The sequence below is a fragment of the Monodelphis domestica genome, chromosome X, assembly GCF_027887165.1.
Source record: "Monodelphis domestica isolate mMonDom1 chromosome X, mMonDom1.pri, whole genome shotgun sequence".
Classification (NCBI taxonomy): domain Eukaryota; kingdom Metazoa; phylum Chordata; class Mammalia; order Didelphimorphia; family Didelphidae; genus Monodelphis; species Monodelphis domestica.
The window spans coordinates 6,952,722-6,980,045 of NC_077235.1; the positions used below are offsets into that span (position 1 = coordinate 6,952,722).

General features: G+C 40.3%; 2 protein-coding genes across 5 annotated transcripts in view; one reads left to right on the top strand and one right to left on the bottom strand.

Annotated features, from left to right (window-relative positions):
- Nucleotides 1-27,208, bottom strand: part of LRCH2 (leucine rich repeats and calponin homology domain containing 2) — a 77,000-nt gene extending 49,792 nt beyond the window's left edge. For 2 of the 4 annotated variants that reach the window (XM_056809372.1, XM_056809371.1), the window contains exons 1-5: nucleotides 26,647-27,206; nucleotides 11,392-11,536; nucleotides 7,996-8,122; nucleotides 2,309-2,414; nucleotides 2,089-2,225 (exon numbers count right to left, since the gene is read on the bottom strand). In XM_056809372.1, the coding sequence (XP_056665350.1) occupies nucleotides 2,089-2,225; nucleotides 2,309-2,414; nucleotides 7,996-8,122; nucleotides 11,392-11,536; nucleotides 26,647-26,944 (813 nt within the window). In that variant the 5' untranslated portion in view covers nucleotides 26,945-27,206. Of the gene's footprint in view, nucleotides 1-2,088; nucleotides 2,226-2,308; nucleotides 2,415-7,995; nucleotides 8,123-11,391; nucleotides 11,537-26,646 lie in introns of all 4 variants that reach the window. The other 2 variants (XM_056809370.1, XM_056809369.1) reach the window with 2 other exon arrangements.
- Nucleotides 27,208-27,324, top strand: part of LOC103104288 (uncharacterized) — a 67,971-nt gene continuing 67,854 nt past the window's right edge. Inside the window, exon 1 of the mRNA XM_056809330.1 lies at nucleotides 27,208-27,309. Coding sequence (XP_056665308.1) covers nucleotides 27,208-27,309 — 102 coding nt within the window. The remainder of the gene's footprint in view (nucleotides 27,310-27,324) is intronic.

Below are 27,324 nucleotides of genomic sequence, written 5' to 3' on the forward strand. Positions count from 1 at the left end.
CTGGCTCTGCCCTTGGGTCCAAGAAAAACAAGTCTACTCTCTCTTCAACATGAAAGCCCCTCTGATACTTGAAAAGAGCTGTCATGTGTATCCTAAGTCCTCTTAGTTGATGCAGTCAACATGACCCCAGGTCCTCAAGAAAGTGTCATGGAAAGTGAACAGACTGGCTTTGGAGCTGTACGATTTAAATCAATGTCCAATACTCAAGTATTATATTTTATAAAGTTTATTAATAACCTTTATAAAATGAATTAATAACTTGAAGTAAAAGAATACAAAGGTAATTATCTAACAAAATAAAACCACGTGAGTAAGGTCTCTCACCTCTGCCAAAAAGCCCACTTCAGTCAGTCACGATCACAAGAAGCGGGGAGGGGCAGGGCTACACAAAACTTATATCCTTATATCCTTCCTACATCAGCACATAACATAAGGAGGAAAATAGGATGCTGGGAATAGTAGTTCTAGGGTTCAAATTTTAATTACACAGAGCCAAGGAACCTGGGTTGGGACTCCAGCTCTGCTACTCACAACAAGCTGGACAAACCCGAGTAGGTCACTAAATGTCTTGTGGAAGTTCATTAAAGCCAAGCTCTGGCGATTTTTTGGTCAATCTCCTCTCTTGCCTTGGGTCTCCCTTTCGTCTTTCTTTGAACCAAAGTATCAAATATTTCTCCCCATTATGGTATGTTTTCTAGTATCTGGCCCAATGGTCTAGCTCAATGACTCCATCACCTACCTTCAGCTGTCCCTCCCAGATTGTATCATCAGCAAATTTTATATCATATAATACAGTGTCACTAACCCCACAGCTAGCACAGAAATATAAGTTCTGCTATGAATTCCTTATTAGATAATAACACTTTAGTATCTATTCATCTATCACATTAAATTGTCAAACTTTTCAGAGTTCCCCATAGCTGCTGATGCCTGCTGCCCTCCAATTTTGTCTGTGTTCACTTTGGATATGCTTACGTGTCCCCCAACAGAATGGAAGCTCTATGAGAGCAAGACTGATACAAGGGGCTTAATAAATGCATCTGGGTCAGTGATAAAAATATTTGACAGTATCAAGCCATACTGAGCTTTCCTTCTGCTTGCTTTCTGTGTCTGCCTCACCTTCCCTACTAGATAATAAGCTCCTTGATGGCAAGGACTGTATGGCCTTTCACTTCTGTATCCCCGGGGCTGGTATAGTACACTGTACATATGAGATGGCTTTGAAAACGTTGCATCCTAACATAGTAAAAATCTGAGACAGGATAGAATGCTAACCACCATAATGGCTCATCACAAGCCCTGTGGTTTCTCAATAAACACAGTCCTCAGATGCTACGTTTTTGAGGAACAACATGTACAGTACTAACTGATGGAGAAAACAGTGACAACATTAAAGAAAAATATCATTTCAAGTGAAAAGGGAAGAAATCCACCCCCAGCAGCAAATACACTAGAGGGCACTGGACCTGGCCAATCACTGCACTGAGAAATTTTCCATTTGGGAGGTGAATGAAGGCATTTGGTCCAATAGAAACAAAAAGAAGAAGAAGAACTAACACTTACATAGTACTTACTATGTGCCAAGCACTGGGCTAAATGCTTTACAATTATTATCTCATTTGAGATAATACTGGAATCCTCATTAGTAAATCAGCAATTCAAGTGCACAGAATGACACATTGTTTGCAATGGTCAGACTGCACAACAACAAAGGTGTCATCAGCCAAAGTTGCTGCTCACCGTTAAAATCTTTCTCTCAGTGCGGGTGTCTCTAACTCTCATAATAAAGCCCAAGTAGACACTGACCTGAATAAGAGATAAGCAGAGGAAGGAAGAGCTCCCAAGCCACCTAGCCAAGGAAAGCCGCAACTTCCTGGCTAGAAGAGGACAAGTTTCTACCTGGCTGCCTGAGCCAGCAGTGTTCCTTTCCCAATTTCCTTGTCTGACAAAGAAAGAAATCGATTCTACTTAGACCCAGACACACAGCCAACAAATTTAGCCCAGTTCAGTTGTTTCTTAAGTTCCCAGAGACACAGACGCCAATGAGTATGAAAGGCAGGAGGGAAAGGATGAGCTTCTGGTACAAACCTGTGCAGGTGGAATCTGCATTGGATTGTTATCCAAAATGATCACTTGCAAATGACGGAGTTTCCTATAACAAACGGGAATTTCTGTCACTTTGTTACAAGAAAAATCCAGCTTCACTAAGGGAAGATCTCCCAATTCTGCCAAGAGAGAAAAATAAAGTTAAATTTTCAACGTCCATAATCTCTTGTTCATGTTACATAAAGAACAGTGAGTTTCTTACCATCTGGCAACATGTGAAGATTATTTCTTCTTATGTTTAGCTCTCTAAGCGAATGTAATTTTCCTATCTGTTGGGGGAGGACCTGAATTTCATTGCAGCTAATATCCTATGTGAAAGATGGAAAAAAAATGAGTGATTTTATCAAATCAGGAACTGGCCAAACTAAATTCCTCATACAGCACTTGATTATTTATCTACAAACAGTCACATCCTGCTAATGTGATTTCTCTAAAAATCTATCAACTGTTACCCTGTCATAGAAAAGAGGTTAGTAGCATATGGACTGAGCAAAAGTTTTCCATAAAAAAGTTCAGGCCACAATCTAGCATCATGGACTAAACCACCCTCCTCGGAAACTTCAACAGCAGATTAACTCTCAAACAGGCAGGGGAGAGTGAGGAGCAATAATGCCAATACAGCTTCTGCTTAGCCAGAAGTAAAAGAATGCACTCAGCACTGGGAAACTTTAGGTCACTAATGACAGCTCCAATGGGGCAGACAAGTTTCAGGCATTAATGGGACTAGGAAAAAAGGGAAAACTAAAGAAAAGGTTGGAGCAGTCTGTGTAGTGCACAGAATAGAGGGCTTAGAATCACACGACCTATCCTGAGGGATTCATGAGAAAGAACACTATCCACATCCAGAGAAATAACTGTGGGAGTGGAAACACAGAAGAAAAACAACTGCTAGATCACTTGGTTCGATGGGGATATGCCTGGGGATTTTGACTTTAAATGATCTCTACGGCAAATATTAATAATATAGAAATAGGTTTTGATCATGTATACATGTATAATCCAGTGGAATTGCTTGTCAGCTCAGGGAGGAGAGGGAAAGAACATAAATCATGTAACCAAGGAAAAACATTCTAAATTAATTAATTAATTTAAAAAATAAAAATAAAATAAACTCTAAATCCTAATAAAAAAGAATCACATGACCTGTGTCAATTATTGACTCTGCCACATAACACACCTGTGTGATCTTGGGCAAGTCAATTTCTTACCTTTTCTCTACTTTGACTTCCCCATCTTTAAAATTGGTGAGGTGGGTTAACTGTCTTCTAATGTGCCTTCCATGTCTAAATCTAAGACCCTAATATTAGAATGTTGAGGAAGATCTCTTTGTCCAAAAGAACTGATTATGTTGGGAACTGTAAGAGATTCAGTTGGAGGCATTACAACCCCAGTCTTCTATTCCAAGGCATCACCCTGGAAATTTCTCTAGGATTGGTTAGTAAAACCAATCAATTAAGATAGCTTACCACAGTAACAGCTAAATAAGGAGATATCTAATTTACTCATCAATAAAAAGGGTCCTGAAAGGTACTAACTGGACCCTGAGCATTCTAGGGATGATGCAAATCACATTCACAGTTCATGGTTTTCAGCTCTCACTGGCAATGAGAAAAAAAAATAACACCATGAAAACCAGAGGTCTGTCCAGCGGAGAGAGTGGTTATAGGGATAAAAGAAGAAATATAAGAGCTCTGCAGAGGAGGAGAAGGAGGCCAGAGGGGAGTAAAGGCTGTTAAGTAAAGCTACGCTGAAGATTTCCATTAAGCCATTCTCTGTGATCTAGGAATATCTGAGAAAATGTGGAGAAATTCTAGAGAAGTGTTATTTAAAAACAAACATTAAAGCTTCCTTTCAGATATGTTTCATCTAATATAAACCATATTCAGTTCTGGCAGTCAGACTTCAAGGATCTTATTAAAGATCTATTTAGAGAAGATAACCATCCTTTGTAATAAAAAATGAACAATGAAGAGAAAAAAAGAATTCCATAAAACCAACCTCTATAACCCAAACTCTGATATTGTATGCAGCACCTTACACTCATGTTCCCATGTTTCTGCACCTTCTCATATCCCCTCTTTGGGAATAAGTTTCTTCATTTTTCTTTTACAGTATTCAGTTTTGATTGTTTTATTTTTAGGAAGAGGAAGGAATAATCATTTACTAAGTGCCTAATTATATGCTAAGAGCTTAACAAACATCATCTCATTTGATCTTCACAATAGCCCTGAGATAGATGCTGTTATTATCCCCATTTTACAGTTGAGGAAATTGAGGCAGAGGTTAGGCAATTTCCCAAGAATGGGTAGCTAGGTGGCACAGTGGATAGAGTGCTGGGCCTGGAGTCAAGAAGATTTCACTTCAAATCTAGCCTTTGCTTCATGATCCCAGGCAAATCATTTTACCCTGTTTGTCTCGGTTTTCTCATCTGTCAAATGAGTCAGAGAAGAAAATACCAAACCACTCCAGAATCTTTGCCAAGAAAACACAAAATGAGGTCATGAAGAGTCAAACAAGACAAATCAACTAAAAAAATTTTTCAAACAACTCTGCGGTACCATCCCACACCTATCAGATTAGCTAATATGACAGAAAACAAAAATGACAAATGCTGGAAGGGATGTGGAAAAATTAGGACACTAATGTACTACTGGTGAACTTGTGAGCTGACCTAACCATTATGAGGAATGATTTAGAATTATACCCAAAGGGCTATAAAACTGTGCATATTATTCAACCCAGCAATACTATTACAAGGTCTGTATCTCAAATAGATGAAAGAAAAAGAAAAGGGATCTATTTGTACAAGAATATTTAGAGCAGCTCATTTTGTGGTGGCAAAGAATGGGAAATTAAGGGATGTCCACCAACTGGGGAAATTGCTGGCCAAGATATGGTATAGAATACTATTGAGCTATAAGAATGATGAGCAGGATGCTTTCATAAAATCCAGGAAATATTTACATGAAATGATGGGTGCAAAGTGAAGGGATAAGAACCAGGAAAACATTCTACAATATCACAGCAGTACTGTACAATGATCAGCTGTGACTGACTTAGCTTTTCTCAATAACACAAGGACCCAAGACAATTCTGAAGGACTTATGATGGGAAATGCTACTCATTTCCACATAGAGAACTGATGGAGCATGATTGCAAATCAAAGCATACTTTCTTTTTACTTTTATTTTTCTTGGTGGAGTTTTTTTTTTGGTTTGTGTTTTCTGCAACATGACTAGTATGGAAATATGTTTTGCATAACTGTACATGTATAATCTATCGATCAATCAATGTTTGCATTATCAAGAAGGGAGGGAGGGAGGGAATTTGTAACTCAGTTTTAAAAAAACAAAATCTAAAATTGTTTATCCAGTTAAATGAGAAGAAATAAAAGCATTCTTATTTTAAAACCACCTATTCATATCCTTTGACCACTTAGCTATTAGGAAATAGCTCTTGGTTTTATCCATTTGCATAAATCCCTCAAATAGTTTGCATATGAGACCTTCATCAGAGAAATCTGATGTAAAGATTTTTCCCATTTTCAACCAGTGAAAATGTGTTTGACTGGTAATGCCCCAAATCCTCCAGGACACAAGTGAGCCAAAGCAAAGAGACTGGCCGACTGTGTATTCCATGCCTCTATTTAGCCTCTTGCTGAACTGGCACAAAGAAGGGTAAGTTCCCTACACTCCTTAGACAATTTAGAAAATACCCTTGACTTGGAAGAGTTGAAGAGGGAAAGGAAGAAGGGAGCAGTTGGTGAGGAATAGGGAACGGTACTTGAAAAATGGCAGCCAGGGTTTGGAGTCACCATGTGTTGTGGAAAGCAACCTCAGAACTGAAAGGAAGAGTGAAGGAAAGAGAGCTAGGGACGGAGTCACTTCCTTTTTCAAAGTCATTGGCTCTTCTGACTCAGTGGCCAATAGAGGATTACTTTGTCATCACGATCCCTGAGGTGCCACGGCCAGTTATGTACATATGAGTTGGCTTGGAAGCCTAAAAGGGCAGCTTTGCAGACACTCTGAAAGACTCATGCTGTATGTCACTGCCCTAATCTGTTCTCACCTTTGCACTCACAAGTTGCTAAGTCAAAGTCTATGTTCATTTAATTTGGAGTCTTATCAAATTCTTCACAGGAGTTCTCCATCTTGTCATCCTTTGGTAGAGATACTAATACATAAACTGAAATTATTTTCAAGGTAGTCTTTTTGCAAATACTTATGAACAATACAATATGAGATGATCAAATGCCCCAGATAGCATTGGCAAAAGTTTTCAAGTTCACGTGCCCAGACTACAATTTCAAACTGCCTGTGAGCTCCCTGCATTACCCCAAAGAGTGGAGGGAGGAGGTGCTCGCTTTGGGCAGCTGGACATAGGGTTGAGGCATGCAAAAAAGTCCTTGGGCACTGGGAAAAGGGAGAATGGAGCAGCTTCCAGAGTGCCAACTCTGCTCATGTGCCAATACTTCGCCAACACTGCCCTAGGATATACTGTTTCCTTGTTGCCTTTAGATGCACAATGAAACAAAGGCCACGACTTCCTTTCTTTATCTCTTCAAGGATAAGCCTCTGGTCACCATACGACAAAGATATCGTGTTTAGAATAATGACGGTGAATTCAAGTTTTCAGAGATGGTATAAAGACAGCGATTCCTAGTAACTTGTCACCTGTTCTCTGTCACTCTGTCCCAATCACTACGGGAAGAGGAGAAAACACTGGCCTGAGGGCCACTCTATTTTTCTTTGCTTTATGGAGTTCCATGGCCAGCTTACTGGTGATGAGGTTCTTGTACTTGGTGGTACTGTTCCTAAGAAGTCAAACTCAATCCAATGCCAGGACCCTACTCTAAACCCTCTCAAAATGGGGGAACTTGCCAAAGCTTATGCTTTTGAGAACAGAAAGTCAGGTCCATCTCATGATCAAATCACAGAATAGGATTTGGTGGAGCATAGATTTAATGAAAAATTAAGTTTATGATTAATATTCAAAATAAAAAGTAAAATTCCACGTATTGTGATGATTGCTCTGTGGAGTTGTGGAACAGAAACATATACAGAGAGGGAGTTGTTGAGCAGTGGACAAAGTACTAGTCTTTTGTGGGAGGACCTGGAACTTGACTTACCCATAGGACCTTGGACAAGTCACACTCTACCTGGAATTTTGGCTTCCTCCTCTGTAAAATGAGGGGGTTGGCCTAGATGACCTCTTAGGTCCCTCCCACCAGAAATCTTTTGATCCTGTGATCCCAATGGCTGTTTTATCACCCCTCCAAAGTGCCTTAAAGACATTTTCAATTGTATAACCCCATGTAATGGTCTTAAACTAGTATCATGTTTTTGTTATTGACTGTATTTCCTAGCTTTAGTAAACATTTCTGATCTCAAAAATATAATGAAAACCATGAACAAAGGGAGGTTTTGCTCTTCACATTGCCTCCAGGTCTCTTATTCTTGGCTTTTTCCCTTTCCTGCTCTTGCTCTTCTCATAGCTGTCAAACAAAACCTTACTTAACTCTCCTGTCCCTAGTCTATGACCTTTGTTCATAAAATGGGGGGAAATGTTTATTGCTTTGAAAAGCTTCTTTAAAGTATATGATAGCAATTGAAGTCTTTTTAGAACCCCCCTCACTTTTAAAGTCAGTTTGGGGTGTTTGAAGAGAGTGACTTATAACCAGGCTTCTTCCTTGTTTGGTGTTTATTAGATACCAGGATGAAAAAAACCCTTAAGATGTCATTAAAATAAACAAAGGAATATCATATATCAAGGTAATTTTGTTTAACATTGCTTTCTAGTGAAATCCTGCATAGCCCATAACAAGAGATAACAACGTAGAATACATGGTCCATATGAAGTAATTACATTAAAAATTATCTACATACTCACCAATTCCATTAAGTCTTTTAATTTCCCTATTTCTTCGGGAATGGAAACCAGCTTATTATTACTGACAACCAACACTTTAAGCGGGAGATCAAACAGATATTTTGGCAATGTTGATAAAAGATTTCGACTGGAAAAAAATCAGAAAAACTGTCAGAACTGTCTCTGAGACTTGAGTCAGAGTATCATGGAAAAGCATTTCACTTTAAAAGTTAATAGTATAATTCTGACAAGAGAGATAAGACCACCTACTGACTCTCAAATATCCAGCATGGCTCTCCCAAGCTAGCAATCACCACCAGTCTATGATTTTTTTTTTAAAACACAAAATCTTTTATCAGGACAAAAAAAAATAAGGCAACAAAGACAATTATCAGTACATCTTCCCCAATGCATACAGTATCTGTCCACTCTCTCCCCCCATATGTAGTATGGAAAAGGAATTTATCCAAAAAGACAAAGGGCTTCTATAAGGCCATGTTCTTTTCCCTCTGCAACCAACACAGCAGGTAAAAAGTGAGAAACCTGAAGCTGTCAAACCAGATAACCTTAGTATTGTTTGGAAATTATCCCTGTTGGTATCTGCTACCCCCATCCCCTACACTTTTGGCTTGTCAGACTGCTCTTGGTCTTGTGAAAATCCCAGTTTGGACTCAGTAATCTTCAGGAGTCTTAATGCTGCCTGTCCAACTTGTCTCCTTCATGATTCTCAGGAAACCTGGCCGAGAGCTCTATTTAACTTCTTTCTTCTTGGAAGGCACAACAGTTTCTTCCTATCCATTTCAAATGAAGGAAAGGCAGTAATTATTTCTCTATTGCTCTTCTTCTTTTGATATGACCTAATTGTATTAACTACTTTCCAAGCTAGACTCTACCAGAGTAGTGAAAATTAGCATGTGCTATATATTAAAGCCTATACAAAGATGAACAGATTAAATCTTTAAGCGCCATAATAAATAAGCTATGGGTGCCAAAATCCAGGACATATTCCATTCTAATGATGTCTCATGCCCTTTCTCTTCGTAAACACATCATGAAACCTAAGAGTTCAGGTTTCCTATATAGAACAAGCAAAATGTAGGTGTCTACTTTTTTCACTGTATACTTGGGAGACTGCTAAAAACCATTCGAATCAAGTGACATTCTTCAATGTAATTTGTTCTAAAAACTGGAAATGAAAATCAGGTTTTAGAGATCTAAAGAAAAGAGAGCCAGGATAAGGATTTCGTAAAGAGACTCTCTAGTCAATTGCTCCATTTCTACAATGGTATACATAATATATTTTGAGAATCAAATACAACTAAGTTTCACCAAGTATGGTGTCAGAGAGCTGGCTTCAAAGTCAAAAAGATCTGGATTCTAGGCCTGCCTCTGACAATATAAGACTTGGGCAAGTCACTTCAATTCTCAGTGCTCTAGGACAGGACTGTCAAACTCATATAGAAATGGATCCATGCTGGTGGCATACTGACTTACAAAACCACAAGTTAACATTATCTATGTTTTATTTTATCTTTATTTTGTTAAACATTTCCCAATTCTACTTAGTTCTCCTAGACTCTGGGGACCCAAAGAAAGTGTCAGACTGCCTTGCAGTCCATACAAAGATGAAAGAAGTCACAAGTCCAATCTCTATCTTATCTTAAAACTCCGATTCTTCAAATTACTGCCAGATGAGGGACAACCATGCAATTGAGGGGTGCATAGAGGAAACTGATGAGAAGGATAAAGATATGGAGCTTTTAAAAAGGGTTCGGGACCATATAAAGAGGCTCAAGGACATATAAGGTGGCAGTGGTAACATTCATGAACCCATGAATCTCAGACAGTTCCTAATACCCCAAAAAGCAAGGAAATAAGACAGCCAAACAGCAGAGGAGTTGAAGAAACCAGTGAATGATCCTGATAAAGATGTAGATGCTAAGTAGGTAAAGATCTCCACCATTTGCTCCCCTGTTCAGCTGAATAAAGACCATGGATCTGACTTCTTTACTGATGGAGGGAGTTTATAGAACTCATTTCATTTCCCAGCTACGTCACTATTTATTTCAGGACATATTCAATATTTAATTGCCTCAATGTTGCTTAATGAATACTAGATTTCTAATCCAAGATCCGGAGTCCAAATCCTGGCTCCTACAGCTCCTAGCTTTGGATCTTCTTGGTGGTGTTGTAATTATTCAATCATGTTGGACTCTCTGTGACCCCCATTCGGGGTTTTCTTAGTAAAGATACCGAAGTGGTTTTCCATTTCCTTCTCTAGCTCATTTACAGATGAGTACTTGCCCAGAGTTACACAGCTAATATCTGTAGCCAGATTTGAACTCAGAAAGATGAGTCTTCCTGCCTGCAGGTCTGGTGCTTTATGCATTGAGCCACCTAACTAGCCCTGCTGGGATCTTGAGCAAATTATTAAAGTCCCTTCAATGCAAACCTAAGATCCAAGAATATTCATATTAATGGGGCCTATGGGCAATGTAAACTAAAATTTCTAAACACTTTAACATGTTAAAACTACTACTGCTCCAGTATAGAAACTTCTGCTTGGTGATCTCTTTTATTTGGAAAAAAAAAACAATAGGAAAAAACTCCAGTCTCACCGATCTATATTGTATAAAGGTCCCATCTTCTAGCCACAAAGCTTTCAACATTAGCTTCTCTTTCCTTAAAGAAATCTTATATTCAGAGTGGCTTTATTTATACTCTAATTTTTTCTAAAAACCATAAAGATACTTTCAAAAGTACTTGTCCAACATAACCTATGCCATGTAAAGGATACTTAAGCAAATAAGGTAATGAGGATTAGTGAGACCAAAACTCAAAGTAGGGTTCCTCTACTTTGGACTATCTAAGCATGGGGCATGAGGTTCAGATACCAACCCAATTATTAGCTGTTTCATTTGCTTCTGTTTCTTTGCTTCTGAGAACATTACTTTCTTGCTCAAAAATGTGGCAATGAAGTACACGTGCTATTGAATGAGAACTTATGTTAAAAACTGACAGATCACACCAAAAAGAATGTTGGTGATTGCTCTGCCCGAATGCCAAATAAATAAATACAATAATCAGAAGAAAAATGATTATTTCCCTTTCAAATAAAGTTAACAAGAAATCCATTCTAAGAAGTAAGTCACACTATAACCAATTCAAGAGTACAGCAGCAGCATCCTTCATACACCTCTGAGAGACTCAAGATCAAACCATTAGGGTTTTGCCAAATGACCGCCCTCCAGTTCCTACCTCAGTCATTCTTATATTATCATCAAGAAGGGAAGCCAGAAGACCACACAAAACAGAAGTCCAAACCTGTGTCAGTTGGAACCGAACAATTCCCAGCTAGTAGAAGGAATTGCAATCTGAGTTAACACCAAGAACTATGGGGGAAAAAGGTGTGCTTACCTAATATTAAGATATGTTAACATCTGCAGGTTTTTTATGGTTTCAGGAATGGCTTTGATGCAATTATGATATAAATTTAGGGTCTCAAGTGGTGCAAATAGCCAGACATCAGAAGGAATCTCTGTAAATCGATTTCTTGAAAGATCTGAAAATAAAAGTTGATCTTTATTGAGTATTAGAAGCCAACCTATAAACATGGTCATCAACAGCATTATTTCATACATAATGAGTCATCTTGAATCAGAATGTTCAAGGTTACTCATAGATACACATGAAAGAGAAGATATAATGGGATAAAACACTATTCACCTAGTGGGTAAATCCACAATGACCTAGAAGACAAGAAAAGAAACATAGCCTTCAAAAACACATTCAGGGGAATGTTTTTGTTGACATTTTGGATCTGATATCAGTATTATGCTCCCATATCTAAATCAAATAAATAAAATATATTAAATTTTCTTACTTGTATTAAGTGCTTATAACACACAAGGTGCTGTGCTAAGTAACAGGAACTTAAAAATTCTGTGACAGAACCTGCTTTCTTAGTCCAACTGAGAAAATACAATTATATAAATAACTAACTATGATAAAGGGGACAAAGAAAAGGGGCAAAGGAAAAGCCCAGGCTAAGAGGTATGGGAAGTTTGAGAAATGAAGGAAGGAGGGGAGAGAGTCAAGGAAAAGATAAGACCTGATTTGGACTATCTAAAGAGCTAGCATCCTTGAAAAAAAGGACTCAGAATCAAATAAAATGGGATCAACTTCTTTCAAAGCTATTTCCAAAATCAACCCTTTAATCTCCATTCTTACTACTATCATCCTAATTCAGACTTTCATACTCTCAACCATGGCTTATTTCAGCAGTCCCCCAAGTGACACTCTCCAACTATATTACTGTTTTTTTAACCTAGGCACTAATTTAAAGTTAGCATTCCCCTCTCAGAAAATAGATTTAGAGTTGGAAAGTTATTATCTAGACCAATCTCCTTCATTTTAAAGATAAACTGAGGCCCACAGAAGCCTTGACTGCTTTAAGATCACACAACTAGTAGATGGCCGAACCAAGTTTCAAATCCCAGGCTTCTGACTGCAAATCTATCCCTATTCTACCCACTAAACTCAGCTGTACTTTTACAACAGTCCTCCGTAGTCTGCGTTACCAACTGAACAATGAAAATCTTAAAATCACTATAGGAATACTAGCTGTTATTTTTCAGTTATCTCAATTGTGTTTGACTCTTCGTGACCCCATTTAGGATTTTCTTGGCGGAGACCCTGGAATGGTTCGTCATTCCCTTCTCGAGGTCATTTTACAGTTGAAGAAATTCATGTAAAGAGGGTAAAGTGATTTGCCCAGGGTCACATAGCTAGTAAGTATCTGAGGCCAGCTTTGAATTCAGGAAGACGAGTCTTCCTGTATTCTATCCACTGTGCCACTTACCTGTCCCCAGCTGTCATTATTATTTCAGTGATACTGAAGGTGGGGGGAAAGAATTAGGTTAGAAATATATTGTCGTCTTATTTACATTCAGATTGTAAAGGGGATTAATGAGTTCAAGATGATATGAGAAAGTGAATACCGTACACTGGGACAGAGCTATGACTGCATTAGGGTCAATACACTCCCTGCTGGTGCAACTGGGCAACTGCTCTACATGTGAGAGGGGACGTGTATGTATCAGAAGGCCTACAGCCAGATCCTCAGCTGCTGTCCCTCCAGTTTCAGAATAGCCTAAACAATGTTTTCTTTTTATTAACATAAACCCAAACATGGATATTTGAACAGAAAAGGGAACAATATATGAAACTATCAACTGTGGTCACCAAGAATCAGCACACCAGGGTGTAAAAAGGATACTCTTCGGAGCCTGTAAATCCCACCTCTGACACACATGCACATATTACATATAGGCATGTGTATTATGTGGATGCCTGCATGTGAATATATATATATATATATATATATATATATATGTGTGTGTGTGTGTGTGTGTACATACATATGTGATACATACATATTACATGCTGAGGGAATTGAGGAGATCAGGACACCGAGTGGTGAATTATGGGAACTGAGTGCCCCACACTGACTCCATCTTGTGACTCAATTCTGGACCTGGCTCAGTTCCCTTTCTATTCAATGATGGGTCTAGGCCAACTCCTGTCCCGTGAGAAAACTTTATTCAATGGTGGGAATTGGGAGCAAACCTCATTGCCTTGTTAGGCTCTGTACCTGGGTGGCCGAGAAGCTGGACCACCTCTCCCTGCAGCTTAGGGGACCCTTAACCAAGGATCCGGCTCATGTTGACCAGAACCCCTGTCGGATCCTAAGACTGATGGAAGGAGTTTTCTCACAAGCAACTCAGATGTCTGATCTGAAAACCGGCCTCACACTGATCAATCAATTATTGTTTTCATGTTCTTTTGATTGTTCCCAGACACTTGGGGGAAGTGGGACACCTCCTTTTCTGAATTCATGGAATTGAACCTGTTTGTTTTCCCCCTCCCAACTTAGAAAGCCCCGTATCTTTCCTCCAACTAGAAATCAGATTACCTAACATTACATTGTTTCCTCTTGATTGATTAATTGGTCTTATTGGATTGTTTTTAATGTTCAAAAGTCTCCCCCCACCCCCAATATTCAGGGTCCAGCTCTAACCTCAGGAAGGGATTTGGTCTTGATTTGTTGGGCAATTGGCATGCATTGTCTTAATAAATCAAAATGTTCTGACTGGAACGTTTCCTTCATCAGTCTTTTATCTTTCACATGTAACAATACATGCATACATACATACACACACACACACACACACATGCACACAGGCTAAGTGACCCTCTAAACCAGTCACTTCCCTTGTCAGTGCCTGGAAAGTTCTTGAAGTCTCAGTTGCAGAGAAGGTCCTGCACTGAAGGAGGATGTGTCCCTGGTGCCCAACTACACTGAGAGTGTAGAGAACCAGTCCCTGTCCCTCTCTCCCTTCAAGAAAAAGAGCATTTCATTATCTCTTACGGAAGAACTTTGCAAGTTCCTTCAGGAGACTTTGGTACTTCCAAGCATCTCCAAGCTACCTAATTAAATGAGCTTAACCAAGTTTCTGCAGGAGGTTTTCTATTTATTTTGGAAATGTTACTTTAAATTTGCAGAATTATTCTAATTTAGTAGAGCTGAAAAAGAAAATATATATTATAGTCAAAATAGAAATACTAGCTAATTATCAACCCTCTAATTAACCAAATCTACTTCTAATTTGTCTCAGACTTTGAAAGAGCAAAAACATCCTTTGCAGGGGTTTAATAAATAGCACAACCAAGTCTGCCAAAAGAAAAACAACAACATAGAATATAGAAGAAGAGTAGATAAGGTGAGAAAGAAGCAAATGGTCCCATTTATTCATATTTTTAAAGAAAAAAAAACCCTTACCTTCCGTCTTTGTATCAAGTCTAAGACACATGAACAGTAAGGGATAGGCAATTAAGGTTAAGTGACTTACCTAGGGTCACCTAGCTAAGAAGTGTCTGAGGCCAAATTTGAAGCCAATTGCTTTCAACTCCAGGCCTGGCACTCTTAGCCATCATGTTGTCTAGTTGCCCCATTTGTTCATATTCTTGAAATATTTCCCAATGGTGGTCCATTATGCCCCGCCCCCAATGATAAACTTTTATATGAGTTCAATAGATGATGCACTAGGATGTCACTCTCACTGTTCTGGGAAGGTGAGCTAAAATCCCAAAGTCTGGCACATTGGACTGCAAACTGGAAAGCTTTTGCAGATAATCTCAACAACCAAGTGAGTTTGCTATGTAAAGATCCATCTCCATCTAGCTATCTCCAAGCTCACTGCCAAGCACCCTGGCAACAACATAGTGAATTGTTCAGTCACAGAGACCCAGGTAACAGAAACAGACATAAGAGCCTTTGGAACTACATAGCCCTCCTCTGTATTTAGAGGCTGAGAAGGGGGGCAAAAGATACTAGCAATCATTGTTTTTAAACCATCTACAAATATGAATTTAACTTTTGGTACTTTGTCAGATTATTGGTCAATAGCTAACACGTTCATTTGCTATTGGAGAAGTTGAACAGTAAAACCCAGGATGACTTTCACATGATAAAGGAAACCAGAAGACAAAAAGTAAATAAATGAATAAAAATAAAATACTGAAGCACCTACTATGTGCTAAGCACTACAGCAGCTAAATACAACATTAGCTCATAGGTTCTCCTCAAAGGCAAATCAGAGGGCTGCTAAAGGCAACAAGAAACATCATCACCTCATTAAACACTTGGTTATACTGTCTTGCAGTGCTCACAGGAATGACTCTAACATGGTCCCAACCCATGTGCTAAAATAGCAAAAAGAACGTGGGGAGAAGACTGAGGCTCAAATTCTAATTCCCAGTTCTTTGACCACATTGCCTCTCTGGACCTCAGTTTCCTCACCTATAAAATAGTATAAAAGTAACTGTACTTGCCTCACAGGGTTATTGGAAGGTAACATATGAAAAACAGTCTGTAAGCTTTAAACTCCTAGATAAACATCAATTACTACTGTTTTCATTATTACTCTAAGGAGGAAGCTGAGAAATCCCTCCAAAATGCATGATTAGTTCCTCCAACCCAAATCAATACGTGCCTTGATGTGTTTGTTTTGCCATTTTCCATTCCATTGTGTTTGATTCTTCCTGATTATGATCCAGACCTAGGAGTTCATTGATGTAGGGCACCCTTGGTAGGCAAACTTCCCCCAACCCTCTGCCTTCATGTCTATATATCTTGCTGCTAAACAAAGACGGAAAAAATCCAAAATCCTGATGACTGGATCCTCTACAAATTTGTATTACATCACCTCAACTGGGCCCTCTCTGCTGGGAGGCAATCTTCTTACACCTTCCTAGTTAACTCAAGTTAACTCACTAGCTCCCTGAGCACAGAGGCTTTATTTAACCTTTTCATGTCTTTTCAAACCTGCCACAGAGTTCCCCTCTTCTCCCCTCCCATACTTGCACCTGAGAACCTTGACTCATTTCATTGAAAAAAAACTGGGGGCCATTAGCTGAGAACTCCCTCTTCTCCCCTTCTCCTCATTTCATATCAACCAGATGCCTTCTGTCACTATTTCTTCCTTCACTCCTGTTTCACAGCTAGGGGGCAAGTAGAGCACAACTAGATGGCTCAGTGAACACAGAGTCAGTCCTGGAAACAAGAGGTCCTGGGTTTGAATCTAGCCTCAGGCACTTCCTGGCTATATGATCCTGGGCAAGTCACTTTGCCCCTACTGCCTAGCCCTTACCATTCTTCTTGGAACTGATAAACAGTATTGATTCTAAGATGAAAGGCAAGGATTTTGTTGTTTTTTTAAACATATACTCAGTTCTCATGATAAGGAAATTGTTTCTGCTTATTAAACAGGATCATACACAGTTGTGTGTATGTATCATTGTAATCTAAAACAAATTCTATCAAATATTTAAGAAAAGACCTAATAATTTAGCCCTAATTACACATTCAGCTTTTTAATGTCAAAACAAAAAAGGAAATAGCCTTCTTCCGTTCCATATTAACTTGACAATATAAAGCATATTTACTGCCTTCTATATTTTCCCATTGGGAAAAACTGTCAAGAGTACCAGCAAAGAGAAGGCAGTATCCAGAGCTGTGGAAACTACAGTTGAGAGAATCTTTGAAGTCATGGAGACTTTGGTACTAGAGCCTGATGGGAAATGACGACCTCATGGCTTGAGCATCTGCTTGCAGATAGGTGACTCCCAAGAAGGCACTGAACTCTGAATCAGGACAAGGTAATAACTTCATAGCACTGAAGCCTCATTGCATGAACAAAATGCATGGGTCAGAGAATTTCTAAGATACTCCACAAGCTAAAATATCAACTAAAGAGGCATCGTGGAGCAAAGAAACTTTCTAATTCCACATTTAACTGGGTGACACGATCACCAAATTTGGGAAACAACAGCAAAAATACTACTCTGGCTTGTAGCAATGGTGGATGGTGTGTTCCTTTTGTGCAAAATAAATCAGCCAGCGAAACAAAACAACAAAGCTGAAAACAAAAACTGATACTACCAGTCAATGGTGCAGCAACTAACCAGAAAACAGTTGATGTGTGTTATGCATCCGTGCCACAAATCCCAGAGTTACCGAGCTTCTCAACCAAAGGATGGACCTTCACATAGAGGAGGAAGAGCCAGAACCCAGGGGCTCCAGGAGAAGTAGCTGCTGTCAACAGTTTCATCAAGAAACCCAGAGTTCTCAGATACAAATGCCCCAATGGCCGGGTAAATGGGCCACAAAGACAACCACCCCCCTTTCCCCTGATGCTGGGAATGGGCCTAATAGTCATGTCACAGGCTCACTACACTACTGCTACATGGAGTAGGGTTTCAGAGGACACAGGTCAACAGTTAGATCTTTGCATCTCTGGCCTTTAAAGGCTGGCCAAATGCATGCATAACCCACACGTGTGGAGATAACCAGCACTTGAAGGGGAAAAAATGGGTTTGCCCTATTTTTTTTTTGCAGAAAACTATGTGGTTGATTAATGGCCACAACAAGGTTGAGACTAAAAGGCAGAGAAGTATGGAAATGCTTTAAGGAGCCTGAGATGTCACCAACATAGCTGTGCCATCTGTTTCCCAATAGAAAATTCCTAGGTGCTCAATAGACTATCCTAGGATCTCAAACATCTTCCATTGAGTATTCTTAACTTTTTTGTGTCAGAGACCCCCTTAGCAAGCAGGTGAAGCCTAGGAACCCCTTCTCAGAATGTTTCTAAATGCAAAAAATAAAATACAAAGGATTACCAAAAAATCATTATACAGAAATAACTATCAAAATATTTTTTAAAATAAATCCACCAGATCCCAGGTTAAGAAACCCTGCTCTACACACTCTTTCATTAAACCTGTCACCACCACAATCACTGAATGTCTCATTGGACATCCCCAAATGGAACTTCTTATGTTCCCCAAGACCCACCTCCCCACATCAAAATGTCTCTATCTCTATTGAGGGTACTTTCAGTCATCAAGGTAGACAATCTTAAAGTCATCCTCAGTCGTATCAAATAAGTTGCCAAGTTGTGTCAATCTTCCTCCATAACATTTCTTGCAATCCACTATTTGATAAAAACTGTTGGGAAAATTGGAAGACAGTATGGGAGAGATTAGGTCTGTATCAACACCTCACACCCTACACCAAGATAAACTCAGAATGGGTGAATGACTTGAACATAAAGAAGGAAACTATAAGTAAATTAGGTGAACACAGAATAGTTTACATGTCAGATCTTTGGGAAAGGAAAGACTTTAAAACCAAGCAAGAGCTAGGAAAAAAATCACAAAATGTAAAATCAATAATTTTGACTACATCAAATTAAAAAGTTTTTGTACAAACAAAACCAATGCAACCAAAATTAGAAGGGAAGCAACCAATTGGGAAACATTCTTCATATGTATACTAACTTATTTCTTAACCTTATTGGTGTCATAGATCCCTTGAGCGACTAGTTAGGCAAAACTGAGACCAGAAGAAATGGCCAGCTCCATTCCAGGAGCCTCTATTCCAAAGGCAGGAAGACTGGGATCATATGTAATTCAGCAGCAGGGCCACCAACTAAGTAGAGATAGACACAAACAATATTTTGAGACATGGGTAACAACTCTAATGCCATATGAAAATTTCAAATGGTGCCACAGTCCCAGCTTTGTTCCCAACATTTATAACTGAAGGAAATTCTTGATTTCATTTAGAAGTCAATGTTAGAAATAGATGCCATTTTTTTCTCATTCAACTTCATGGACTCCCCAAAAAATCTATCCATGATCCCCACTTATACTAGGAGAATAGAATCTCATGGAGGGAAGAAGCTGCCCTGTATTTTGTCTTTGCATTCTCGGTATTTAGCATCATACCTTGAGCACAGTAATGGGCACCTAATAAATGCCTGCTGGACTGCCTTGGATATGAGGTCAACAAATCATCCCAGGATTATCATCCGAGGCAGGACTTCAGGGTTTAGTCATCCCTCTGCTTTCTAGAATGTCTAGCTGATAGCAGTCCAAAAGACACCTTTCAACAAGGATTAGCAATCTTTCTTAAATGGTGGGGGGGGGGGGAGGGTGCCACTTTGTTGACTCCTGTTCTTCTGTCCTGCAAGGGGAGGGAGGAGGGAGGGCATAGAGGAGGGGAACCTGTGTGAAATCCTTTAATCATACCATCAGACTGCCTTTTTCCTGTCACTCAGTGAAAGAAATGGAATTTGAGATTGGGATAAAATGGGAAGGAGGAATTCATGGGGCTTGGATTGGCTGTGACAGCAAAGAACTATGGACAACTGGAAGAGAGCCCGATAGTCCCAGGAAAACCCAGAAGAAAGGGAGGGGGAACATAGGAAAGCAAAGAAACTTTACTACACCACTTCCTTGCTCCCATCGAGTAATCACCATACCTGAAATAATTACCCTGAAAGAACTTTACCCTGTATACCATGCCATGAGCTGCTAGTGCTTCCCTTCAATATAATGCACTGAACCCCTGAAGAGATGCCCTTCGATTTCTGAGTTTCCTTATTCTGCTTCACCGTTTTTGGACCAAGAAGACAAAGTTAGTACAGGAACATGAGGAAACAGCATGATTTGTGCTGGGGTGTTTCAATGTACCCCTACATAGTTCATGGACTGTTAAGTCAATCTAGTAGACAGCTGAAGCATGAAGGCATCAGGAACTCAAGGGAGGAGAAGGAAGTCTACATAGACCAATGTCTGAGGTGTCATCCTCATTGGTGTACAAGTCACAGAAATCAAGGAACAAAAGGGGCTGGAATTACTGCACCTGGGATCACTTTCAGAGTCCAAAAGTTCTTCCTAACTTCAAACCTAAATTTCTCCTCCTACAACTGAAATGCACACTGTCTTTATGTGTCCTCACAAGCCACAGAGAAAAAGTGTGCTGCCACCATTCATGCCATTTGTCTTCACATTCTTGAAGTCCATTCCCCCTACCCAGTCAATTCTTTTGCAGCCTAGTATATAAATGCCCTTTCTTAAGCTTTCTTCAGTGGGTCCATGTAACTTGATTGTATTCTATTTTTAAGCATTCCTTCTGGACTTTATCAAACATATCTGAACCATACTTCAATCACAGAGCCTATAACTGAAGAATGGTGATATTCATTTCTCTTACACTATCTAGCAATCAGGAGTTTCATATCAATTAATTAGGGAAATAACTGAGTTTTAACCCTTCAGATACCAAGACTTCATCTGAACTATAACCCCTGTGGACACTTGATCAGTTTCTGACACTGACTCTGCCAGTCATGATTTCACCTCTTCTTGATGCTTACCATGTGGTGACACCCTCCAGAAGGAGGGAGAACTAGCTGTTTCTCTGCAAAATAACTCCAGGGAAATGGGGTTGCATATGACCTTGTGTCAGGGCTTCAGAACCTTTGTCTCTACCTGTAGCCACTATTGCCTCTGTCTAGTGACTACTCGCCCCTCTACTATGTTCTTGCAAATAATATCAATGGAAGAGATGAAGGCAGGAAAGGAAGAAAAGATTTATTAAGCACCTACTTTGTGCAAGGCACTGTGCTAATAAGCACTAAACAAATATTACCTCATTTGACCTCACAATAACTCTAAGATATAGGTGCTGTTATCATTCCCATTTTGCAGCTAAGAAAACTTAAGCAAACAGAGGTTAAGTACCTTCCTCCATGTCATATAGTTAGTAAGCATCTGAAACAAAGGTGAACTCACATATTTCTTCCTAACTCCTGGCCCAACATTTGATTTGCTGTGCCATCTAGCTGCCTCTACCTGGGAGACCAAACAGCCAAGATTCAAGAATTAAAGAACTCTAACTAAATTAAAATAAAACAGTGCACGTTCTAATTTAGCTGCAATGTACAAAATGTTCTGGAATGGCTGAACACCGGGGTACCATTCAAGTAAGTTGGCCAGAATCAGAATAGAAGAATCTGAGAGACAGCATGATTTGAGCAATGTCAAGAAGAAAGCCATTAACCCCGGGCACTGTGAGGGGTAAAGATGGGTATCAAAAATCAACCCCATGGGGACAGCTGGGTAGCTCAGTGGATTGAGAGCCAGAACTAGAGACAGGAGGTCTTAGGTTCAAATCTGGACTCAGACACTTTCCAGCTGTGTGACCCTGGGCAAGTCACAAGATGAACATTGAGGTAATACTCCTTTTCTCAAATGTAATGTAACATGTAACATGTAACAGCTAACATTTCAGATGTGTGCTTTTTAAAATTATATAAAATTATTTATGAAAACTGCTAAATGGTAGAATAAAAATGAGAAGGCAATTAGTCTCTTCAAGGAAAATTGCATTTGAATAATTCATCCACATGAATCATTCTTCAAATTATGAGAAACATACAGTGTCCCCAAATTGGGACTAAATTGTCTCAAGAGTTCCTAGTTATATTCTTCACCATCAAGTCAACCAGGTAGATTGAAAGAATCAAAAAGAGATGTGAATGGGACAGCTAGAAGACTCAGTGGATAGAGAGACAGGCCTGGAGATGGGAAGTCCTAGGTTCAAATCTGGCCTCAGACACTTGCCAGCTATGTGATCCTGGGCAAGTCACTTAACCCCAATTGCCCAACCCTCACTGCTTCTTTGCCTTGGAACCAATACTTACAACTGATTGTAAGATAAGGGATAAGGCTCGTGAGAGAGAGACAGAGACAGAGAGCCCAAAGAGACAGAAAGACAGATGGAGAGAGGGGGGTGGGGGAGAGAGAGAACAAGAATGATCTATTTGTGTTAGTGAACATCCAGATGTAGATACCAATTCTAGCCACTCAAGTAAAGGAATAGAACTCAATGCATAAGCAAAGCCCCCTAAAGACAAAGTAACCTTTACTTCCATCATCCTGGAAGCTGAAAAGTTCTCCATGTGTTGTCTTTGCCATTTGAAGAGGAGATCCTTAAAAGCAAGAATCATCTGGCTTTTTTGTTTGTATCCCCAGCTCTTAATACAGTGCTTTCTGAACACAGTAATAAATGTTTATAAAATGCCTTAATCATTCATTCATACATTCATTTACCTAGTCATGTTGAACGGATTCACTAAGCCGCATGGTCTGATCTGATGGGCCCTCTCCTTGGAAAGTCCTACTTGGGTTAGTTTGAGGGGGCAGAATGGGGTATGCACTTAGTACCTTTCCTCTGGGGATTATTCCAAATTGATCCTATCCATAGCTTGCTTGTACATATCTATTTGCATGTCATCTCCCCCACTGGCGTATAAATTTCTCAAGGGCAAAGGACTATCTTTTTTCTTTCATTGTATCCACAGTGGTCAGCACATAGCAGATGCTTAAGAAATGTTTACTGACAGCGACATCTTTCTTATTTTTCTTTTAAGCAGAGCAAGGGTCAACAAACTATACCTAGTTACCACCTGTTTTTGTTCAGATTTTGAGCTAAGAATAGTTTTTGCATTTTTAAATAAAGTTTTGTTGTATTTTAAAATGTAAAAACTATACTTAGGTCACTGGCAGAAAAAAAGTGGTTGCATTTCAGATTTGGCCTTCGGGCCTCAGTTTGCCAACCCCTGAAATTAAGGATGATCCTGAGTTCTTAATGGGATCCAAAAAATTTCTTGAGATCATGCTAAACATGTCCTTCTTTTGTATGATTATCCTTATATTTACATTAAAGAATTAAATAAGAAGTAATAATTGCATACACATATAAGAAATCAAATGCTTTTTTGGGAGAAATTCCTTTGCAGTTGACAATCCACAAATATTCTTCAAAATTTGTGTTTTGGGGGCAGGTAGGAAGCTCAGGGGATAGAGTGCCAGACCTGGAGTGGGGAGAACCTGGGTTCAAATCTAGCCTCAGATACTTCCTAGCTGTGTGACCCTGGGCAGGTTCCTTAACCCCCACTGTCTAGCCTTAACTGCTCTTTTGCCTTGGAACCAACACTTACATCAATTCTAAGACAGAAGGGAAGGGACTTTTTTTAAGTGTACTTTGGTTATCATCAGCTATGCTATCATAAACATTGTTAATGCAGTAGATATCGAATAGAATTCAATTAATTTCTATATCTGGAGCCAAAACTGTAGAAAAATGGTCATCGCTGAAAAAAAATTGACCCTCCCTCACATGAACTAACCCTATATGTCTACCTATAGTCACTACCTAATGTAGTGCCTATAGGCACAAGTTGAATCAGCAAAATAGAAACAAGGGGCTGGGCAATAACCTAAGATCTTGTAGAAAGTTCAAGAAAAAATGCAAAAAAAAATAAATACATCAGCAATAAGATATTTCCTGTGTAACATTAAGAGACCACATAGGTAAATCAATCTAAAATTTAAAATCAAATTACTGAAGAGAAGGACCTCATAGGATTTCTACCCTTATACTTCCTCTAATGGTGGCAGTTTGGTGTACCACAGTTGAAGAAGCTAGAGAGGATCCAGAGAAAGGGAACCAAGATGGTGAAGGGATCCATATCATCTGAGAAGCAACTGTGGGAACTAGGGATGTTTTCCCTGGAGAAGAGAAGAATGAAGAATGACATGAGATCAGTATTCAAATATTTGAGGGGCTGTTGAAAGGAAGAGGAATGAGATTTGTTCTGTTTGGCCCCATATGACAGAAACCAGGATTTAGTTACAATTTGTAAACAAGGTCAATTTAGGTTTGATGTAAGGGGGGGGGGGCAGCTTCTGAACCATAAGAGCTGCTCAAAAGTAGAATGGTTTGCCCTGAAAGATGGATGACAGGTTTCCCTTCCAGGGGCGGGGAAAGTCTTCAAGCAAAGCCACATGACCACTTGTTAGGTAATTCCTTTCAAGGATGGATTGGACTACATGTTAAATCTGCTATCCCCAATTTCAACTCTGAAATTCTCTGATAAATCTGAGAAAATGACTGCCTTGGAAAGGAGCCAACAGGGGAATCTTGGAAGCTTCTAAATACTAAATAGGTTTGCTAAATATATGTACAATTCTAGGAATCCCAAAATGAATATAAGAAGCATATACATCAGGCCAATCAATCCACAAATATTTGTCCACTGCCCACTCTGAGTAACGGACTAGGGGGGGCATGGAATATGAAGTGAAAGATTCAGTCCCTTTCAGAGAGTTTGCAATCTAGTCAGGGGAAACAAATATAAATACAGAACTAGCTGTGTATGTTCTAGCTCTAAATTCTCTTCTAGCTCTAAAAATCCTTGATTCTTGGTTTTATGTAAAAAAAGAAAACAAGAAAAGGAATATAAATACCAAATGTGCAGTATGTCAAATAATATGAGTCCAAAAGAGGGAAAGCCCATGGTGGGCTGGAATGGTCAAGGTGGATTTCACAAAGAAAGCAAGCTGAACCTTGAAATGTGTGTAAAAATTAAATAGGGGGACAATGGGAAGAAATGGCATTCCACTATAAGTATCTTTACTATATTATAAAGAGGATCAATGAGTGGGATTGGAACAGAGAGTTGGTAAAGGAGAGTCATGATCAAGGAAGATCAGTCAGAAAAAGTATGTTGGATCCAAGCATAGAGGCCTATCTGGGCGTTTAATCTTTATCCTTTAGAAAATAGGGGAACAACAGCAAGTTAACTAAGAATAAATACTTTCAATTCTGGGTAAGGATGCAGTACAGAACAATCACATCCTCAGAAAGGAGCAAATGCAAACAAGAACATGATGACGAAAAAGTTGTTTCAGTATCTATTTGTGATGTTTGGGCAATGTTAATTTATGTGAAAGTAAAGAAATTTCCCCAAGTTTCATGAATTACATATATATCCCTAAAATGTCCATTTAACAACAAATACTTTGATGAAGGCATTCCTGGTTCCCCTGGGGTTTGAAAATATTTTGCCTCATCTGTTCTCAAAGCACTTTTTATTTTCCTTCTGTGCTTCCAGTTAAATTTGTATTATATTTATCTGTGAAGGTATCTTCTAACATCCTTTAGGTTTTAAGATGGGCAGGAACCATAACTGGGGATGTATATTGCACTTTGTAAAGTCCCTTAGATCACATTTGTTTCGTGAATGAATTGAAAATAGCCAGGAATTAAGAAGGGGTTCCAGGCTAACTCCTACTCACAGAATTGGGGAAAAGATCAGTTCTGTTTTGTTTTCACTCTTGGATGACCACTGCAGCATCCATGGAGCAGCAATAACCCTGTACTTGGACTCAGAAGATCTGGGGTTCAAATCCTAACTCTGTAGATGTGGATTTAGGTAACTAAGCTTTCTGAGCCTAGCCTCATCTGTAAAATCAGGAAAACCACCATATCTATTTCAAAACAATTAAAACGATTTCAACTGTGATTGAACTCTCCATAGAAGATGGAAGCGAGAACACAAAATTAGAGAACAAATCGACCTCTTCATGAGACACTTGCAAACAAATAATCAAGCCTATCTTGTGATAAGGAAGAGAGAGAAAGGGGTGTGTTCATGAGGGAAAATGCAGAAAAGAGACATTTGAAGAACCTAAGAACATAGGGTGGTCATGGCTAAATGAGAACAACATAATGGCCACTTTCTTAGTCAAGATGATGAGAATAATACCGAGCATTTATAGGGCACTCTGAGGTCCCTAAACACTTAACCCTAGACCTGGCACATAGTAGGCACTTAATCAATACGAGCCGAATGACAACGCACAATGCCTAAATAGATCTAAGAAACTAAAGTGACTCGGGGGAGGTGGGGGGGGGGGGGGGGGCCTTTTAAATCATGCCTTGTTTTGTTTTGTTTTAATTTGACTTCTGTGAGGTTCTCAAATGCCGAAATTGCCTTGCTCCCGATAATCAAACATTGTTGAGTAACTGCCCAGATTTCATTTGTTCCAAAAGCTGTAACTAAGCCTCAGGACCACGAAATTCCCAGCACCCCAGTCCATCACCTCAGCTATTACCACTCAAAGGGAGGAGAGAGCAGAGCCTTCCCTGAGTGACAATGGAGAGAGTCCGAATATCTGGGAACCAAAGCAGAGGCCAAAGACTGGCCAGGGGGAAAGGGCTGTGACACCCTTGGGGCACGAAATGCAGAGTGGCCCATGGGCACCTAGCCAGAGCCTGGTGGGGAGGGGGACAGAAGGAGCCTGCGATGGGAGGGGGTCCCCGAATCCCCAGCCGCGCCCCGCCCGTCACCCCCCCCCCGCCCCCGACTCCAAAGGCGCTGAGTCCCTCCCAGCTCCCCCACCCACCCACCCCCGCACCTGCTTGCGTGGTGTCGCTGAGGTCGTAGCCGCAGCCAGGGAAGTCGCGGAGCTTGCGGCCGCTGAGGCTCAGGATGCCTGATGTGCCTGCCTCCTCCAGGGCCCGGTCCAGGCTGCGGCCGGCCGCCGGTGGTGGCCACTGCGGGCCGGCCGAGAAAGGTTGGCTGAAGAGAGCCGGCCCCGGGCCGGGAACCGGACCTGCCCCCGGGCCCGCCCCCGCTGCAGCTGCGGACCCCGAAGCCGGGCTGCCCCCGCCGCCGCCGCCGCCGCCGCCGCCGCTGCCCTGACTCGCCGCCATATTCCTGGGAGCGAGCGGGCGAGTGTCGCTCGTGTGTCTGTGTGCGTGTGTGTGTGTGTCTGCGTGCGTCTGTGTGCCTGTGTGGAAAGAGAAGAGAGAAAGAGAGAGAGAAAAAGAGACGGGACGGAGAAAAAGAAGAGGGAGAGAGAGAAAGAAGAAAGAGAGAAAGAGAGAAAAAGAGAGAGACCGTGAAAGCGACAAGCCCCCACTACAATACTCCTGGCCGAGCGGGGGCTGTGGGGTGTGGAGCACGGGGGGTGCGCATGCGCCGGAAGGGCGCCGGCGGCCGGGGGGCGCGAGGGGCGGGGCGGAGCGCAGCGGGAGGGGGACCGAGGAGAGGAGGCGTGGCACAGACCGCCGCCCCAGTGAGGAGAGGAGGG